General features: G+C 46.1%; 1 protein-coding gene across 1 annotated transcript in view; it reads right to left on the minus strand.

Moving 5' to 3' along the window:
• Positions 1 to 9354: 9354 nt before the first annotated feature.
• Positions 9355 to 21101, minus strand: part of ADGRB1 (adhesion G protein-coupled receptor B1) — a 232251-nt gene continuing 220504 nt past the window's right edge. The window contains exons 29-32 of the mRNA XM_066623182.1: positions 20513 to 20548; positions 19347 to 19451; positions 17159 to 17212; positions 9355 to 9552 (exon numbers count right to left, since the gene is read on the minus strand). Coding sequence (XP_066479279.1) covers positions 9355 to 9552; positions 17159 to 17212; positions 19347 to 19451; positions 20513 to 20548 — 393 coding nt within the window. The remainder of the gene's footprint in view (positions 9553 to 17158; positions 17213 to 19346; positions 19452 to 20512; positions 20549 to 21101) is intronic.

Below are 21101 nucleotides of genomic sequence, written 5' to 3' on the forward strand. Positions count from 1 at the left end.
CTTATTGCACCACCAGTCTCTCTGGCTATGCTACTGCCAGTTGTTTGTCACTCTGCGCTGTGCATGGGTGTGATCTACTTCTGGCTCACCCACACAGCAAGTCCTTCATTTGGGGAACCTGGAATTGGAAAAGAAACACTCTGCCCTCGGGGCCAAAAAAAACAGGGACCAGAACTGCAGCAGAATTTCACCTAAAGCAAAATCTCAAGGCAAATTGGTGGGGCATCCAATTCCAAGGGAGGAAAAAGCAATCATTGATGCTCAGAACAGTTCCACACATCTACTTACAACACTAATAATTACTCAGAAATACAGCAATTGCCTAATTACAGTTTTGTGCATTACCAAAATTAACAGATATAATGCATAGAAGAGCTGATGACAAGCACAATACAAGGAGAGTAGAAAGCCCAGGCTCATCCTCCTGTTGTTCTGCCTACTTGGCCTTTATGTTTTAGCTTTCCTCTGAGCTAATCTATTTGGGCATCTAAAAAATGCAGATCCCAATGTATTTCCTGGCAGTATTTCCAGCCAAAAAAATAACTTGGCTAACAAGTCATACACACCCCACTTAATTCAATGAGCTCCAACAAAAATGGCAGTGCCATTAATTGATTGCTCTGACCTACTTTCATCGAATGCATCTTGTAGAGCGGCTCTGGCTTCTCCACTGAACAAACCTTTCAGCTCATGTTTCTTTCAGCTTCCCTGCAAAGTCTGGCACTGCAGTTGGCTCGATTCAGGAATCATGCTCTACCATGCACCCAAGAGAGCTCATCACCGACTTATTTTCCTGAAGAAAAGGAGGGAGAAAGGAGGAAGGGAGGGCATGTAGACCAACTAGGAATGCTTGCAAAATTCTCCTCCTTCAAATGTATAGCTCTAAGGGTTGCAGATTATTCTTGTTTGCAGAATGGGACCAATAGATGAACAATTCACCATTTTTCCTTTGCTATTTCTTTGCTTCAACCGCAGTGCATGTACAGGTGAACCCCAGCTTTCTACATGTGCCTTCAGTGCATAGGTGTAGTGATGCTAAAAAACAACAACGGAATGTAGTGCAACTGTGTGATTATGCAAAGATTCCTTTTTGCTCTCTGTTTTCAATGGAGTACAGTCACACAGATGCAAGCAAGGGTATCACCCTGTTAAACACTTTTAAAGGAACCCAGAAACAATTTGTGTGAACACATTTTTTTTCAGGAATTTGATGAATTAATGCACACATGCTCATTAATGAATTTTAGCAATCTGTACAAAAATAAAGACCTAAACTGAAAATGGTGGCAAATTGCGTTTGCTAATTCCATTATTAGTTTTAGAGATTTTCCCAGTTAAAACTAGAAGGGTAGGTAGAGTAGAATGAATGTTAGAAGGGCCAACCCATGGAAAAATAACAAAATGAACTGGGGGACATTATGTCAGGTAAATAGCAATTATGACAACCCCTTGTATGGAATTGTTGGGGAACTACTGTAAATCTAGCCCCTTTCCTCCCCATACATGCAATTCTGAATATATCCAAGGGTGTTTTCCGAGAGTATGAGATGGAACTTTCACACATACAGATCTGTCCAAGAAGTTCTGTCTGTATGCTGACATGATTTCAGTTTAGGGACACATATGCAGAATTGAGCTTCCAGCACATATGGCTTCCCAAATATTCATGATATTTTCATTTCGTACTCTTCAGACTCCTCCCAATCTTAAAAAAAAACAAAAACATTTAGGAATCCAGGCACAACTAGTGTTTATGTATTTTTCTTTTATTAGAAATAAGACACAATCATGTGTGCTCTGAAAACTGTACAGAAATAATTGACACACACAGAAGTTGGAAGGGGAGGGAGAGTGAAAAGAACCCAGGAAAACTGAGCAGAAAATAGGAGAATATCAACATTTCTTAAACAAACATTTATCCCTCAATGACATAACATCATCCTGCTACTGGAGTGGAGTGAAAAGCTGGTGGCAATTGGAGATGCGGTGAGAAGGAGGCAAAAGAAAAGTGGACTCAACAGGGCAGAGGGCAACTGAAAGGCAACTGTCTTAAAACACAGCAGGAAGATATTCATCTACTAAACCTTGCTGTCCCAGACACAATCCACCCAGTCTTTTCCCACACAAGCAAGAGGACTTTTGCCCAGCTCCCATTCCTTTCAGCGGGGCATTTGGACAACGATCCTGGTGGATTGGGCCCACAACAAGGCAGCAGAAGAGTTACAATATTCTGCATCCCAGAATTTTCTGAGGCCATTGTGCTTTTTTTGTCTTACAAAGAAGAATCTGAACATGACAATGACATTACAGTTTTTAATAAATCTTTCTTTCTCTCTTAAAAAAAAACACAATTTCAGTTTTTATTGGTTTAAATTAACACGAGGAGGGGAAGATTACAGAGCTAATTACAACAGAAATGCCATTAAGTTTTTGTCAATTAAAAAACTAAAATCCATTTGACCCAAAAGTATATAATATACTACAAACATCAGAGAAATGCTTGCAGATCAAGCAAATCTTCATGGCATATAACAGGAATGTGGTTTGTTATTTGTAAGTTGCTGTTCTTTTCTCTTTCCTTATATTTTTTTCCCCCTTAAAAAATGAACCATGAAACCCAAACCCTAATTTGGACTCTTTCTGTGCTTCAATTTCTTGCTTGCAGTAATTCCCCATGTGCAAAGAGATAATGAACGGTTTCTTGGGCACCTCACCGCTAAGGCCTAGTGCATGTGGATCCAGAACTGCAGCCCTGGTTCTACTAAGAAAGTCCACTATTGTCAGCTGTGATAATGTCGATCACATTTTTTTTATGGGGGGGGGGGGTTCTTCCTCCAGACACATGATCAGCATTGTCAGAATCAGCTGTGACCCCCTTCTAAATCAGCAGCTTGGTTTGCAGCCAAGGTGTGCACACCTGTCTATGTACCCAGCTGTCGGCGGCATAGCTAGAGGGGTGCAAAGCACTAAGTTTTGCAGACATCTGAGCCCCCTCCCCTTCAGAGCCATTCTGGACAGTGAGAGCAAAAAGGAGGTATGAGCTCCGAAGGGGAGGGGTCAGGGTCACTTGAATGGCATGTTCAGGCGCCTGCAAAACTTAGTGCTTTGCACCCCCTCTAGCTATGCAACTGACAGCGGTCTCAAGCCTAGAGACTCACAAACACTGTCTGAGGGATTGGGGAAAAGAGGAAAGGTTTTGCATTATGTCCCACACTGCACTAGAAACTACTGATGGTTTATATATGGGCAACCTATGGTTGAATCCTATTGTACCATCACATGTCCAGAATGTGTGTTCTGGCAACTCAGTGTGCTTTACGGCCATCAAAAAAAAAAAGGCAGTGTGCCATAGAATGCACCATGGCAAACAGTCGTGCCCACATGACGGTAGCCACTGGCTGGTAAGTCAGTGCAGGAGGTTGGATGGGGATGGAAGGCAGAGTGGAGACGAGGGTGGGGGGGTGTAATGTTGGAAAGGGGATGGTATTGGCAATGGCAGCACTGCCAATATCCTAACCCTCTGCTTTGCCTTGATTTACCTAACTGGGTCTGATTGGCCTTGTGCCAGCAAAGCTGGCACAGGTTCAAGTAGACCCTTTAGGGCAGTGGAGGCTTGCCCTGGAACAAGGGAACAAATGTTTGCTTACCTCAGGTAGGCTACTAGGACCTGAAACCCCCTAACCAGATGCAGTGTGTGCCCCTTTGGCACAGCTGCATTTGCATCAGGGGGGATAGGAAGGATTGGGCTGCATCTTTCTTTCGGCCAAGTCCTCAGCCTTCCCAACCTTTTCTCATCATCTTTTTCTGTTCACGAAAGCAAAATCACCACGAAGCAGAAGCACGAAAGGGGTCTTGAGAATGCTTCTCTGCACAACGACATGGTCAGTGATCCAGTTTGTGACAGTATTGTAGGATCTGGTGAATTGCACCTTGCAATTTCTGCTTGTGCAAACACATTCGGGAGACCCGTTTGCAGTGCCAGGAATCTCCAGAAAATCATTTTGACTCAGAACACTTATTCAGGACAATCAGTATCCAATGCTCCTTACAGGTGAGAAACAAGCACCCAGCCACAGTCCTGGCTTCTTCTCTAGAAACCATCTAGGGCATCTTTAATACTGGCACAGTTGGGTTAGAGTGGGGATATAAGACAAGGAAGCAGCTGCTTCACCACCAACTCCCTCTGGTCCCCTTGAAAGATGGCCTGGTGAAGAAGGCTTGCGTGTCCCCTTTCCAGCTCCTTCCACTGCTTGAATCCTGTCAAGCAGTTGTAGGATATAACACAAAGCAGAAACAGCAAGAAGACCAGATGGTTCAAGCAGAAACTGCTGAATTCTGTCCTGACAAAAAGCAAACACCTTCAAATGGATGTGAATCTGAGTTTCCCTGGAAGAAACTGAAACGTGTGCTGGTCTAAAGCTCTTAATAAATAGGTTTCGCCTTCTATCTCTGGATTTCACTAAACAGGTGCTGGAAGAACTCCTCTCTCTTCTCTCTTTCAAGTTTGAAAACAGAACCTGCATGATCTGGACACCTGCAAGGGATTCAAGAGCCTGGTATGGTACAGCAGCACAGAGCTACCAGGAAGGGCTGGTGCCTCTCAGTCCTCCTCCAAAGCAAGGGAAGTGCAGGCCATACATATCCACAGCCATGTGCAGTTCCTGGTACAGGTCCCACACAGCTCACCCTAAATAATCTCACTTCGGTTCCTGAACTGGCTTTTTATTCATTTCAGGCCTCTGGAGCTCCTTGGCATCCACAGTTTGCTGTTCCTCTCTTTGCCCTGGTGCAGTGCACACTGGGGAAAGACTTTTCCCGATGGCTTGTTACCGGGAATGCATAATGTGGCCCAAATTTAAACAGTGCATGGGGTGTGTTTGCTCAGAATGGGGGGACTTCAATGGGGGAGGTAGGGGATCATAGAATGTTGTCTGTGCAACGGTTGTGACCCTGATTATGTCTCTTGCACACTCCCCTCCCCTCCCGAGGAAGCCACCACCCACTGGAAGCCATTAGTGCATGAAATCAGAACTGTGGCAGGAACAAAGTTCTGAAGTCCCCCTTACAGTCCCCCATCACAGTTCACTTTTCAGGCACTCACACTCTATTTAAAAAGGAAAAGCAAAAAGCCCAGGGCCACAATATGCATGTCCTTGCACGCCAAGGCCTAAAAAATCCTAAGTGGGTTGGACTCATTTCTGCCTTCCTATATTTCAGTGTGCAACATTTCCCTAGAGTTTTAGGGTTACTTGCTGCCCTTCAATCCTGCCTGTCCTTCAAGGAGCTCAGGGTAGCAAAGATGGATCTTTCCTCATGTTACCTCATAATAACCTCTGAGGTAGGCAAGACTGTGATACAGAGCTACAAATACAGACAGCTGGTCAACCAAGTACACTTTATGGCTATGTAGCCATTTGGAGCTGCCCAATGTTCTGTTGACTGCACTGGAGCGGCTCAAAGGTCACTCATTTCTCTGCCTGGCCCATAACAAAACCTGACAACCTCATGCATACCAGAAAGCAGTGACTGATCCTAGCACAAATCTCAGGAAGAGGCAACCTGGGGAAACAGGGCCCTGCATTTCACTGCATCCCAAAGTACACTTGTTCTGTAGAGAGGTGTGCATGTACTGCCCTGAGTGGAAAATTGGGCTGCTTATCAGCGGCCTCAGAAGACCTCAGATTAAGAGTGTGAGCTCTCATGCTTTGTTTGTCCCACATTTCCAATTTCAGAAAGAGAGGTACCATGGAACCAAAAGTGTGGGCAACTGGCCAAGAAGCTTCCCACATTGACACTGTTCACGGAGTCAGGCAGACTGTAAGTCCCACATTGATCAGAAGTTATGGACATGCAGACAGATGAGAGGACTAACAGGCTGACCAGCTGGTGCATGAGAACTTTAGGGTTAGATGTGGCTTTTGGCCCAATGCTATGGGCCCAGAGGGCCCACACACAGCACAGTGTGCTTGATGGCAGTTACAAAAAGTGCAAAACATCATTCTGCGCAGTTGGGCTGCTGCCAGAGTTGGCAAGGGGGAGAAATAAGTGACGGGGAGGAGGGGGGTGCAGTAGGTGGAGAATGGGACTGGGACGGGTGTGTATGGAGACCAGGAAGGGGTTGTATCAGTGGCAGCGGTTTTGCCAACATCCTACCCCTCTTCCTGGCCTCAATTCACTTACATGGGTCCACTCCGACTTGTGCCTACAAAATTGGACAGTAGAGGCTTACCCTTATCCCCAGACAAGGGAATAAAATGTTCCCTTACTAGGAGAGACCCTCTAGAACTGCCCCCTCCCCGCACAATGCAGTGTGTAGTGACGTGGTTGCATTGGTGGGACTTGGATAGGACTGGGCTGTTAGTTGCACCTCCAACTTCCATACAAACTTGTATGCATCGTGTGTTAAACACACATTCCAAACTGTCAAAATGTCCCATTTCTACAACCTGCCAGTATAATGTTCTTCAGGATTACACCCGCCCCCCAACATAAGAAAAAAAGAATTCACAATTGTTGCCAGCAAGGATTTGCCCATCAATGACAAGCTTATTAGATGAATAATTTCTTTTCATGAAGCATTTCTTGGTTTCATTTTTCAATAGCAGCTGAAGACCGGAAGGTCCTTGAACAAAAACAAAGACAAGAATCGCATAACAACTCATTAGTGCTCTTGCACACCTCCCATTCACTGCAAAGGGGCTTGCACAGACAGTAGCATTCCTTGTTCCTTAAGAAGGAATCCAGTTCCTTAAGAAGAACAAGTTCACTTCTGTCTAGACCAACAGTCAGCAACCTATGGGCCACAGGCTGGATCCAGCCCACAACCAAAGTCATCTGGCCTGTGCAGAACTCAGCTTGAGAGCTTCCCATCCAATTATCCACATGCTGGACATGGAATGCACTGGTTGGCAGAAGGACTTGCAAGCCTGGCTAGGTAGTTCTACTGTTCCCTGTCCAGCAGGTGGCAATTTCGGCAGGAGGCTTCCCCTCTCAAGTTGAACCCTGTGCAACTGCTTCTGGGAGCTTGGCAACCCGGAAGTTCAGCGATGATGTCGTTTTGTACACCTGGCCCCTTTGCTAAAATGGCTGCCAACACCCAGTCTAGCTACTTACTCCAGTCTACAAGGCTGCCCCATTTGTTTCTAGGCTACCCCATTCACTGAAACAGAGGGGGCAGCTATGGGCTTGCAATCTATCATGTGCTCAGGGTTACACTCTGCACTGACGGAAAAGAAAGAGACCTGCAGGCAAGTGGAAGAAACCCCACATCGCTGCATCACAACCATTATATGAAACCCAGCAGGGTTAAACCTGATCACCTATTTCATTCCATAAACACATTTTGACAAAATGAATTTTTTTTTGGGGGGGGGGGGCATCCCCAAAAAACTATTTCCCACTGACAAAAGACAATTGTGGTTTGCAACAAAAATATAACAAAATGTATTTGGTCTCTAGATTGAAAGATGCTAAAACTCTAAAGATACAGGCATGGAGGGATAACTTGTGAGTATTTTTTTTTTCTGTCTGGGGATGGAAAGATGTTGAACTTCTGCATTTACTAAAAATTGCTGATTTTTCTCTATAAAAAACCCTGAATTTTTCCCTCTTGCTTAAATATTGCTGACTGTTTTACAGTTTTAAAAAATGTTTGTGATTCATGATCTCCCCACAAAAAAGTAATGCCATGAACATTTTCATTAGAAAATGTCCTGATTTCTTGATCAAGTACTAACTACCCTTGTCTTGCCCTCTTGTAGAACCACTACCAGCTGCCTTGCTGGAATTGGGTGGGGGAAACGGTGATATTGGAGTGTCCCTGACCCTAATTTACACAAGGTGGTTCTGATATGAATGACTGTGTGGATCAGATTTTTACCTGGGGTCAAGGGAGCAGAAAGCGCCAGGGAATTTCCTCAACGCCGAACATTTCAATGCAATGGATGACAAAGACATGAATGCTTCCCGATTTTTTTTTTTCCTGAGGGGAAAGTTGGAAGAGCAGCCTGGCATCCTGGCCCTGTTTATGGTACAAATGTATGGAAAGTCGTTTGGAATAACGCAAGTCAAAGAAAGGAACCTCCTTGGATTTCAAGTTCTCTTTTTATTGAAGAAAAGAAAAAGAAGAAAAAAAAATAGATTTTTTTGTTTCCCAAGTGGATGTTACTCATTTTTGTTTTTTCCAGTTTGTCTCTTAGTCCTAAGGCAATGTTCTCCATATCCTCAAATTCTCCAGGCCTGGTAACTGGGTATTGTTCACTTTCAGAAAGCAGTGAGAGGGAAAGGTGTTGTCGAGTCTTTTGAAAACAAAGAAAAAAAAATGAGGCCATGTGAGCCTTTGTACGAAAGGTCCACCATGAGCTTGTTGTCTATGATCTACTAACAGTCAATAAAATGACCTACATTCTTTTTTCATTCTTTGTTGTTGTTTTTTAACCCTCCCCTTCCCAGTCATTTTGTCTGGAGACAGTTTGAGTGGATCTTAGTTGTCTTAAGAGGAGCTCTCCTTGTCGTCCAAACATCACACTTTTTTTTTTTTTTAATTTTTAAGAGTCCAGGAAATCCAGTATGGAAGAAGACGTTTGGGAGCCTCCCAGCAGGACTCCCATCCCATTGTCTCAACTTGGTATCCTCTGAGCTGGCTCGCGGAGGGCTACTGGAGAAATCCAACTCGATGAGGAGGCCTCGTCTTGGTTGAGAATCTCAGTGTCTGGTTTCTTCCTGGTGGTAGGAAGGAGATTGAAGGAAAGCGGGATATTTCTCTCCCCCCCCTCCACCTATACAAAACCAAGCAGTAGTTGGCTATGTCCAGTTAAGCAGCTGGCCACTTGCCACTTGGTTTGTTCGCTGTTCCTGTTGGATCTTTCTTTCTGACTGCCATTTTCTTTACTCCTGACATCCATTGTCACAGCATGGCTGTCGACATCCTCTTCGTGAAGATCCTCCAATCATCCTCTTGCCACTATGAGCAACCTCTTGCCGCCGGCGATTTCCAGTTTACCCCAACTCTGATCCTCCCCTTCCCCTATTTCATTTCCTTCCCCTCGGCCTGCTTCCTTGCCCCCTGGCCTGCTTCCTTACCTGGGAAAGACCATTGCGTTCTGCACCTACAGCTACTATGTTCTACAAAGTAATAGTTTCCCCAACTTTGTCTGCAGAGAACAACACAAAGGTGACCCCATATTTTCGTCTTCCTTTTTAGGGAAAGGTTTCAAAAAGAAACCATTAGACTTTGCTCTCTCCAGTTCGATTACATTTAATCGGTTCGTTTTTGTTAAAAAAAAATCTTATCTGTTTGTGTTTTGTTTTTGTATTCCAGGGGGGAAAAGACACCCTCAGAGTCTCTTTTCCTCCTCAGACCTCTGTCTGGAGGTCAATAATGTCCTGTCCCACCAGAGGGATTGTGGCCCCTGCTTTTTCCCATTCTACAGTTTTGAGTTCCAAAGGAGACTGTACAACAGGCTCCATGTCCTTTCTAACCCACGCTGGTGGTGACTGAACCTTCCGGATTCCTTCCCAGGGTCTCTTGTTTGGTGTCTGCTGTTTTTCTTGCTGCAAAGAAATAGAAATGAAGAAAGAAGGAAGAGGTTAGATTTCAAATAGTTTGGGAAGAGGAGGGCTAGAAGGTTTTGCTGAATAACGAGTGAGACCAACCAGCTGCAAAACTTCTGACCCATTAAAAAGTGGCCTGGTTAAGTGGCACAAGATTTCTTTATTGTGAAAGTATTCACAAAAGCTTCAGGTGGCTGCCCCCCCCCCCCCAAGAAGGACCATTCTGTCCTCTCCCTTGCTCTGGAGAAAATGCCTGCTCCAAGATGTGGTGTTCCACAATACAGGTGAACATAGTAAAACAAAGGATGTCTCTGTCCAGGGTCCATTTTCTGAAGGGCTGATGCAGATAAACTGCCAAAGTGCTATAATGTTTGTGTACCTGATTGATTGATTGATTGATTTTTGCAACAGGGCAAGCAGTAACTAGAGCAGCTGGGATTGGGACAATAGCACAAGGGAAAGAGATCAATCACTTTCTTCCAGCCTGGTGGCACCAATCGAGGTCACTTCCCCTGGAGCTGCGGTTAAAACGTTTTTAAAAGCACTGGAGATTTAACTATGGATCTCCTGATACCACATCTAATTTCATTCTTAGCCTCACCATCTATCCCTGTGTTACAAGCAAGAGACAGACTGCAGTTGCCAGTAGATTCACCTTCACTTTTCCACCCAATTCTTACACATATTAGAGCAATGCTGGGATTTATGTAGAGATAAACTCAGCAGGATTCGTTCATAAAGCTACCAAATATAGCAGGTTCAGAAGCCCAGCAGGGACTGCCACGCTTTCAAATTGTTCAGGATTCGTACATTATTCTCTTAAAAACAAGCATGGAGGCAAAACATTGTTAGCGATGCTCACAATGGGATCTTTTCATGTAAAATAAGTGAAAGAGCTGGGGTTACTGGAGAGGGAAAACACAATGCAGAATAAATATCACGTGACAGTCTCAGAAGTGGGGAAATGAAAGCAGATTCACATGCAGGGTGCCTGCATTCCAGGTGAACAGAAACTATGAAAGAAATTGTGATGTTGCCATCAGGAGAAAGAAAATCTTGGTACCATGTTAAACAAAACCCACCCATGCAACCTATCCAGGAGGGAATTTTCTATCCCTCTAGTCCAGGGCTCTCCAGACCCTTTCCCACAGGCAGAATCCAGTGCCATAAGAACATAAGCAGAGCCCTGCTGGATCAGACCAAAGGCCCATCTAGTCCAGCCTTCTGTATCTCACAGTGGCCCACCAAATGCCCAGGGAGCACACAAGACAACAGTCTTTGTCTTGCCCTGTCTTTTCCCTCCCCCATGCGAGTGGCACTTACTGTTCTGATGGGGAGCCATCCTTTCTTGCTGCCAATCTCCGCCACTGTGCTCTGGCCCACTACCCTTGAATTCCATCACCCTGGCAGCCATTAGACCTGGATTTCTGGGAAGGAGTGATGGGCTGGAGTTCAGTCTGAGGGAGATCAGCCGCAGGGACGGATGCCTCCCCAGTGCAACGGTAACATCGGTCATGTGGGGGATGCCTTTTCAGTTACGCAGTGGTCTCCAGTTTGGAGACAGCTGTTCTAGTCCATGCCAAACATTCCAGAACCTATTTTGGATGCCCCATGGGGTGAGTAGATGACAATAGATCTTAACAAAATAGCAGTAGTAATAACAGTACTAACACATTTAGACCAGGCATTCCTAGACTAGCGGCCCAAACCTATCCAAACCTCCCTGCCAACGCAGCTGTGCTACTAGCGCAAGTGCTGCATTCTGTTGGGGGAGGGAGTCTTCGAGGTTTCCTCTTGGTAAGGGAACATTTGTTCCCTTGACCACAGGTAAGCCTTCATTGCTTGAATGGGTCTACCCAGACCTGCACGAGTGATTATGCTGGCACAAATCCAAGTGGACCCAGGAAGGCAGCTTGAGGCCAGAAAGGGGGATAAAATATTGGCAGTGCCACCCCTTTCTGGCCTCAACATGCCCTCCTCCCCACCCTGGTCTCTACCTGTTCCTTCCTCTCCCATTCTACTCACCTTACACCCCTGCACAACTGGTACCAGGGCCTCTTAGCAGCCACTTGTGCATGGCTACGCACCACTTGTGGTGGTGGTCCAGTTGCACTGAATGGCACACTGCCTTTTGTGACTGCTTTAAGGCATGCTGAACTGCAGGAAGGTGAGTTCCAGTGGCTCAACTTGCCTAGAGGACTGGGCCAAAACGCTACCAAACCAGAAGTGTGACTTGGATTTATTTCCATGTTAAACACAATCTTGGTTTTAGATTAGGTCCAAAATGGATAGAGACAGGGCCCGTTGCATCCTCCCGTCCCAGAATGGATTGTCACACAAGGTTTACAGTGCAATCCTATCTTGCGCTGTCATAGGCAGGACTGCGTTGTATCCAGTGCAAGACTGGGACCAGAAGTGGCTCGGCCAGAGGCAAGGGGAAACTCTTCCCCTTACCTCAGGGTAAGCCACCAGTATCCCCAGGACCGCCCACTCCCAGGATCGCCCTTTGCCCGCCCCCTGCCCCAGAAAGCCTCCTTCCTGCCTCCTCCCCACCCTCCCCAGACCCTTGTGTTGGCCAAGCTTGGCCAATGCAACCCTCCCTCCCCAAGTCAGCGCAGATGCTGGATGCAGGCTCTGTGGGCTGGTGTGCATCCCTGAGCCAGCCCAGCCAACTCCTGAGGAGGCGTAAACAAGCTTTATGGCACTTTTGCAGCCCTAGTGCGCAGTTAGGATTGTGCCCTCAGGGACCCAATACATAAGCAAGCTGCATAAGCAAGGGTTATTTTCCAGTGTGTTTACAGGTTGTCCAAGAAATTATACTCCAGGTGATTCCCACAGTGGATTAATGTGTAATGCCTGCCTGTCCTTCACTGCTTCTCCTGTCCTGGTGGGGAGAACGTTTTTAGAGCTGAGCTGGAAGTTACCTGAAAAACATTTTGCTGAGATCTATAAGAGATCTAGGGAAGCAAAAGTGTTCATGTTTTCATAGCAAATGTACTCCCTGTCTTGGGCCACTGCCTATTCCGTGGCGATAGAAGTGGCCTTCATTGTGTAGCCATGTTGGTCACCCTGAGATAAAGGTCATGTTTCCTGCCCCTTCTCTGAAGATCTCTTGCCAAGCAGCGCATGACATCTTTCTGGTGTGGATCTCCGTGTGGCAGGCATCCTCCATACTTTCACCTGAACGCGGGTAAGTGCATGGGAGGCATTGCTGGCAGAATTATTGGAAAGGTGTCTGATATGTGCCAAATGGCAACAGCAGCCCCTGACCAGCACGTGGCTTACGGATGGGATGAAATCAGGGTGTGTCTAGTTCTGCTAGAAGAACTTATTATGACAGGCAACGTCTTTCATGCAACAACTCCATAGATGGCCTCTTTCTTTCTTTCTTTCTTTCTTTCTTTCTTTCTTTCTTTCTTTCTTTCTTTCTTTCTTTCCAATTGCCAATTAATATTCCATCTAAGTTTTGTAAAACACAGTGAAGTGAAACAGAAGAAGGATATTCAAAATTCCACTCTCAGGATGCAATCCTACTTTGGACTTGTGCCGGCGCAGGGCACCTGAGCATTGCAAACATGCCATAGAGCATGTTTGTGATGACTTGGGAGCAGCCTGTGCTGGCACAAGGGCATGCGCTGACCTGCCCCTGCCAGATCTTGTCCCTGTGCTGGCTGAGCAAGGTAGGCTTGTGCCAGATAGCGCAGGGGGTGAAGCGGGTGGCGGGAGCATGTTTCAGGGATGGGGAGAGGGGGTGTTTTTGGGCAGGGTGTGGACGGAATGGGAGGCAGATTGGGCCAGAGAGGGAGGCAGGATAGGCTGCAGTGGTGCAAGCCAAATCGAGACCAGGAAGGGGACCCAACCCTTGGGCTGGACAGCCTTACCTGAGCCAGCGAATTAGCTGATGCAGATCTGAGTAGCCCCACAGGGCAGGCTGGGGTTCAACACGGAGCATGGGGGAAAATATCCCCATACCCCAAGGTGACCTCCAGGCTGACCCTAACCTATGCTGGATATAGTGCAGGCCAATTGGCCTGCCTGTTCCAACACAGGTTGAGAATGGGCTGTAACCCCAGTAAGGCCTGTGCAAAATTGATAGTGATGATGAGTGAAAGTTGGGCCATCACCTGCCTTACTCCTTAGATGGGACTGCCACATTTCCAGAAGGGCCTTCAAGGACATGAATGAGATCAGTGATGCAGCATGTGAAAGTACTTCATCGCTTGAACAAGGCCTACATCTCATTGATTCCAATAGGAATTACGGCCACATTTACTTCCAAGTAAACATGCACAGGGTTTGGCACGTCAGCCATGCATGTTTTCAGCTGTTGAGGAGAGCTGAACAGTGTACCAAATGGAGAAGGCAGTGCAGATAACAGTGTGAGGACAGCCAATAAAACAGCTACTGAGGGTGGTGGTGTGGCAAGCACTGCAGGAGCAGCAATGTGCTGTGTAAGCCACTCTGGTTCCAATGGTGAGTGGGAGGGGCCAGTTACACAGGCTGCCGCAGCACCTGCAATACTTACCCTGCCGTCAGCCCCTGTAGCTAAGCTAGTGAGAACAGCTATGCTGGGAGTGGGTTCATTTTGATGCTTTACAGCACAAAGGAAACAATGATGGGATGTGAGAGAAAGAGAAGAGGCCTTGGCAGGCTGGTTGGAGAGGATCCGTGTGGATTGTGGGCTGTATTGATGAACAGAGAAAAAATAAATCTAGAACAATCAGGAAAGGCCTCCTTTCTAGAGGAGCCCCTCCTTCTGCAGTGTCTGCAGCCAAATGGGAATATCACCCTTTGCGAAGGCCTTAGAATTTAACCACATGGTTTCTCCTATTCTAATCCAATGTGCTGATTTAAAAAAAGAGCTACATTAGCATAACTGACACCGGTCCCTCTACATATGAATTCTGTGCAGCTACATTTGGCATTAGATCCATGCGTGAAAGGCTTCCGTTCAAAAGCAAATGGATGACAGAGAGAGAAGAGGCACTTGTGGGGCACAGTCCCTCCTCTTGACCATGGATTAAAACTCCCTAAGGAAAAAGAAAAGTGGGAATGCTGTTTTTATCCCTGTCAAAGCTAGCTCCGGGCACTGCAAGAACAAAGGATTGCCTCGTATTTCTGTACTGTGCATTGCAGGGGAAGGCAAGTGCCTTCAAGGACCGCCCAGCTGGAGCAAAGGGACCTCCTCACTCCAATCACAAAGTTAAGTGGCTTCTCAAGTCTAATGTTCCAACTGGCTGAGTTCTGCATGACGGTGCCTTTCTACTCACAACAAAGTGACTTGTGCCTGTTCTTCTCTTTCATTTCCACAAGTCTTTGTTCACAAGGAAGCCAGTGATCTCAAGACTTCAGGCAGGGATGACGGATGGAGCTTGTGCTCTCAGCCACATGCATCTATGTGCTCTTTCCAAGCATTTCCGGGGAATCCTCCTTGTGCAATCTCCTCCAGTATGTTAGGCTGGGCTGCCCCAATCATGAGGTGACCTGACAGCTTGCACTAGTGGTGAATGGCAGGTGGGGCAGGTGAGGAGTGGTGGATTCAGGGTGCCCTTCAACCCAAGTCTGTCACCATCTCCCTCCAGCTCACAGCAGATGCAAGCCGCGTTGATTTGCTTTGGATCATCCGCTTCACTATCCCCTCCCCTCATTCCATCCTTGTGCGGTTGGCTCATGTGAGGAGGGAGTGAGGGGGAGTGAACCGGCTTGCAGCTGCCTGCAGGGAAAAAAAAACCTGCACAAGCAGCAGAGAGTCACTTCCTTATTTCTTGGTCCTCCCATGCACAAGAAGGAGCGAGAGGTGTGAACCGGCTCACCACTGTCAGTGGCAAAGCAACCTCTTCAGGCAGTGGCGAGCTGCTTTGCGATCCCTTCCTCTCGTTCCTTCCTCACACGGTCAGTGCAAGGAAGAAGCAACAAATCGGACCAGCTGCAAGGTTACATATTTTATATTGTAATAAATAAATGTTTATATTCCAAAACTTATCTTGTCTCGTGTAATTTGTGGCAAAAAATGACATGTCACTCCAATGATGATGATGATGAAGATGAAGGGAGGAGTCAGGAGTGGCTGGATCCTGCAGCAGTGGCACATGTCAGATCTTATACCCTCCTTTATCCTCTCCTCTTATCCCTCCACCACCACCAAAATAGGTGGACTGTCTGAGGAAAACCACTGGAGATTGGGCAGCCTACCAGGAAGTAATACAATTTTTTTTACCTACCTCCTGAAGGGTGTCTGACTCCCTTCCCCACCCAGCATGCAGCACATACCTTTTCGACATGCGTGCCTGGGTGGGGCAAATTTGGGTACAAATAGGGCCTTTATTTGTACATCCGCAGACCAGTATGTAGAGATATACTCAGTCTGCATGATGAATGTCACATGATTTATGACTGCACAGCTTGGGGTTTCTTACAGAAATTGGAATTTTGGCGGAAGATGAGGGCCTAATTTTTTTGATAACCGAGTTGGTGGCAGTGGCTATTCTTTGATTTTTAATGCTCCATCCTTATAAATCTGACTGCCATTGATACTTGAACTATTACGAGTTTTAGTACCACTGTTTTAATGGCTTGTTGGTTTTTTTCCCCCCTAAAGTAAACTGTCTTGGAAACTCTAAGTTGAGAGGTAATGCTGAAGTCTAGTAAATAAATCATTAATCCATGATAATGGAGAAAAATCATGGGGGAAAAATCACCGGAACAAAATCCTATATGTTGCTATGGCCATATCTGCAATTGTGAATGGCTGGGCCCCAATGCATCAGAACTATGTGTGCTCAAGAACAAGCTTTTTGATACTGAGCACCTACTTCCCCTCCCCTTTTTGTTTTGGTGTAGCCCATCCCCACTTCACATGTCCTTAATCACCCACAATCATATACTATATCAATTTGTTTCATGCAATGAATCTTACTCTCACCTGAAAGAAAAAAAGCTGATTTCCTCCTTGAACACACTATGAGCTGCTTCTTCAAACCCAACAGTAATTCCATCAAAGGAGGCAAATAGCTGCCTCAGTGTGCAGTTCATTTTCTGCCTCTCATCGGAACATGGAGCAGGTGGTGATGATCAAATAAAGCAAAGGGGTATCCAAAGACCATCTCCCACCAAGACAGATGGTGGGAGCAATAAAGCAAAGGGATATCCAAAGACCATCTCCCATAACACCAAGAACCATCTCCCACCAAGCAAGTACTGACGGGAATGTGTTTCAAAGCACTTGATTTCTTTTCACTGGTTGGAGGTTGGTGAGCCCGGGGTAGGATTAGGATAAGCTCATAACAATAAAAAACATGCTACTGAGAAAATGGGAAAAGATGCCACTTTGGGAGACTGGCAGGGGAAGAGTAGGGGACTATGGCTTTGGAGGGATGCAATCAAGGTTCTAGCAATGTAGAAGGATGAACTGGAAGACCTGCCCTGGGTCCACTTAGTGGTGTGATGCCAGGTGTCAAAGGGTCAAGGAGGCATACAAAGGGTGCTTTGTTTGTGACCAAGTGGTCCAGACATTTCCACTGGTTAGCAATGCATCTGAAGGCATGCATCATGATCAGGCTTGGAGGGTAGGGGGACCCAGGAAGTTCTTTAAGGTAGTAAAACTTACGCTAGCATTAGTTCTATCACTTCCACCCGAAGAAACACTCCATCGTTTTACGGCCTAAACATACAAGAAAGAACAGGGTGTTTTTCCCCCCTCTTTGACCAATGCACGTGGGTTGGTACACACGGACAAAACCACAATACAGCTGAGAAGTTGAGGAGCACAGTGAAATAACAAGAGATGGGGGTAGCCAGTCAAGTGGATTCTTCCATAAAAACAGAGGGCTTGATGAAATCAATGCAAAACCCATCATCCACAGCTGAAGCCTGGCCTCAAAAGGACCTTCAATTAGAAGGCAACCCCATACTGAATTACTGCATTGGTTAGTTTATCACAGGCATGCAGAGAGAGGCAGAGAGGTCACTCGAGGTTATATGCTACTAAGGGAAAAGAATAATAGTTATCTTTGATGATGGTTGTAAGGGGAGGGGGGCATTTCTTTCAGATTAATTGTGAGTCAATCAGTCCAGAATACAGGACAGAGATCCTTTCCTTGATCCTTGATTGACCTCAGGGGAAGTAATTCCTCACTCAAAAAACTTCTAAGTTTTTTTGTTTTTTTTCCAGTGATAGGACCCAGTGGCGTAGGTGGAGGGGATGCAAAGCACTAAGTTTTGCAGGGAGCTTCACTGTGGCATGCGAGGGACCCCTCCCCCTCGGAAGCATTCCATGTGGGAGGTTTATGCCTCCATTTTGCTCCCGCAGTTCAGAATGGCTCTAAAAGGGAGGGGCCTTTTGCCTGCTGCATGCGAGAAACCCCCCCCCCCTGAGTCATTTCAAGTTGGGGGAGCAACTTATGCTTATGCCTCCATTTGGTTCCCCCTGCCCGGAATGGCTCACATTTGCACACTGTGGTGAGGCTTCCTGCAAAACTTAGTGCTTTGCACCCCCTCTAGCTGTGTCACTGATAGAGTCATTGCATCCTGAACAACTGTGTCCTGTTCAAATGCATCCTGGAATTGGACATTTGTGTCCATTCCTTTAGCATCCTGGACATCTGTGTCTCAATCTATGCATTATTATATTAGGTTTTGGGCTAGGATAGGACGCTTAGAATATATAACATGGGGTTTGATGCCCAATTATTGTTTGTTGCCCAGTTATAGTGGGATGCAAGTGACCAGGATGCTTAAAAAAACCAGACATGTACAGAGATGCCAATGACTGGGACATATTTGACGAGGACACAGTCATCCAGGACCCACATATCCTAGTACCTTATTGCCCTTATTATTTTTATCATTTGTAGGCAACCTTTGGCAAAAGTGCCACTAGCCCAGTTCAAAGTAGGAGACCCTGCCACTTCAGAGCATGCTGCTTTACATGTGTAGCCCCCAGCCTTTGACCTGGGGTGCTTTTACGTGTGACTTGCTGAGCAAAGAGTCAAGCAGCTGTTTAAGGTTTTGGATGCCATACACGACTGATTTCCCCCTCTGTCCAGCTGCGTCTTTTGATGCCCTGTCCTCCAGCTGGCTGCTAGGTCACTGGAGCTGATTGCATGCAAGCTGCAAGACTTGTCTTACATGTGGGGAAACTGTCTTGTGGCATGGTTGGGCTGAACAGGTCCTGTGGCCCTTCTATGCTCACTCCATGCCTTTATTCCAATGTTATTCAAGCTGTGAGGGAGGGAGGCGCGGGATGTCCTCTCACAGTGATACAGTCACACCCCTGGGCAGAATACGAGCCCATCTTCTGCCCATCTCCCTCTTCCTCTCCACTTCCTGTTTAATGATGTCACTTCCAACCCTTAGGAACATGATGGGGAGTCATGGCCAACAGCCACGGGGGTCAAGGGAGCCACTGGCCGGAAAAGTTTGAGTACCACTGCTTTATCACTTTATGGTTTAGAAAACAACCACACACACACACACACACACACACACACACACAATAAAAGTCAGTACAGAGTACCAGAAAAAGAGGGGCTTCAGTCTCCTTTATACTTGTAAGATTTTCAGTGTTTTTTCAGGTGGTCCAGGTTGTTTTCCCAGACCGAAACAGGAAAATTCAACAGGGGGAAAAGAGATTTTTCACCTGCAGACACCGTCCCTTAGAGCATGTTATGGTCAGGGGATCATTGCTCATGGGTGCCAAATCATGGTTTAGAATTTCTTGCGTCCTTCCTTTGGGAGCTCCGTATTCAGGCCCTGGAAGACCCAGTTTCCTGAAAGTGTCCAGGCTGAGGACTCACCTTGCTGTCTGTGGTTGGAGACTCCTTCTCTTTGTCTGCATGCTGCAGCTTCCTGTTCAAGTCCTGGAACATGTCTTGGTGACGTTTTCTGGTGTGCATGATTTTCTGTAGCAGACATGAAAGTGAGAAACCGATTAGGTCTTCCTCAAGGCCTCAGGCAGGACGTTTTCTATAATAATAATAAAAATAATAAAACTTTATTTCTATCCCGCCCTTCTCCCCAAAGGGACCCAGGGCGGCTGGGTTTTCTATAAACTCCGTAAGATATAAACTCACATATCATTGGGCATTTCCCCCCACCTCACTCTGTGGTTTTCTCCTTTAGGGCAGGAAGCTTTAAGACACTTCACTTTCGTTATGCAAAGATGGAAAAAGAAGAAAAAAAATCACACCAGTCTAATTGTTATGGGCTGGACAGTCAGTTTTATCTGCCAGCTACAGGTGACATGATTGAGGCAGAATGGGGCCTGATTCTGAAGAAGGTAGAAAAGGCTCAACAGCTGGTCTTTCCTTGCAGATAAAGTGAAACAGTTAGCAGCAGTATGGCTAAGTGGTGTAGGCCCCATCAGTGGCATAGCTAGAGGGGCAAAGCACTAAGTTTTTCAGGGAGCCTCCTTCAGTCTCGAGAGACTCTGGTATTGCACTCTGAATGGTGGTTCTGGAGCAGCGTCTAGTGTGGCTGAAAAGGCCGATTCGGGAGTGAGGCCTCAGTGCAGTGTGAAAAGGACCCCTCCCCCCTTCCAAGCCATTCTAGGTGGTGGGAGCAAAATGGAGACATATTCATTTCCCCAAAATTCAATTCAATTTATACAGGGCACAATCCTATCCGACTTTTCAGTGTCAATGCAGGGCGTGCAGTGCATCCTTCATGGGGAGCAGTCATGGAGGCCTCCTCAAGATAAGGGATTGTTTGCTTCCTTACGTTGGGGCTCCAACTTATCAAACCTGAACACTTCATGACACTCATAACATTCGGCTCTGCTCTATTTATTAACAGTATTTATTAACAGTATTTATATACCGCTTTTCAACTAAAAGTTCACAAAGCGGTTTACAAGTGTGTTCTTCAGACATCTGCGCTGGTGAACAAGAAGTTTTATTTTCATCTCCACCTGCTCTTCATGATGGAAACAGGAGTTGAAAACAGAAGAAGCACTCACACTCACCTCAAAATCTAACTCTGCATATCGAGATTTCCGTCTCTAGGGGTTGAAAGAGAGACAAGTTACTAGAAGTCAACAGTGGCACAATCGCCCCCTCGAACCTGTTCACACACATCATTTTAACCCCTGAATTTTCACCACAAGATTTCCACAGGCACGTTTGCACGGAAACAATCCCATGAGATGATGCACTCCATGGATATCTTCAAAGGAATTTTGGCAACAAACAGATGCAAAAGCAGTGCCCTCCCCAGCGGCTACCACCATGGGAACCACTGAAATACCTGGTTCAAACTCCTGATTTGAGAAAATACAAATGCATAATGCATTTTTGAGAGAAAAGTGAACAAAACGCTTTTTGCAAAGGATTTGTGGATGGTGAAATGGGATCTCTTATTTGTCAAACTGTGGAGATAAAGAGTGTGGACTGGTGATGCTTTTTAAATTCCGTAGTGCAGGCATCAATAGCATAGGGCATGAAATCCAGAAATATGTCCGTGAACATAGGCACTGTAGGACAGTGATGTCCTAAAGTCTCTCCTTTTTTTAGGAGATATCCTAAAAGTTTTAACCACTTTTCTCACTAAATTCT

The sequence above is a fragment of the Tiliqua scincoides genome, chromosome 4 (genome assembly GCF_035046505.1).
Source record: "Tiliqua scincoides isolate rTilSci1 chromosome 4, rTilSci1.hap2, whole genome shotgun sequence".
Classification (NCBI taxonomy): domain Eukaryota; kingdom Metazoa; phylum Chordata; class Lepidosauria; order Squamata; family Scincidae; genus Tiliqua; species Tiliqua scincoides.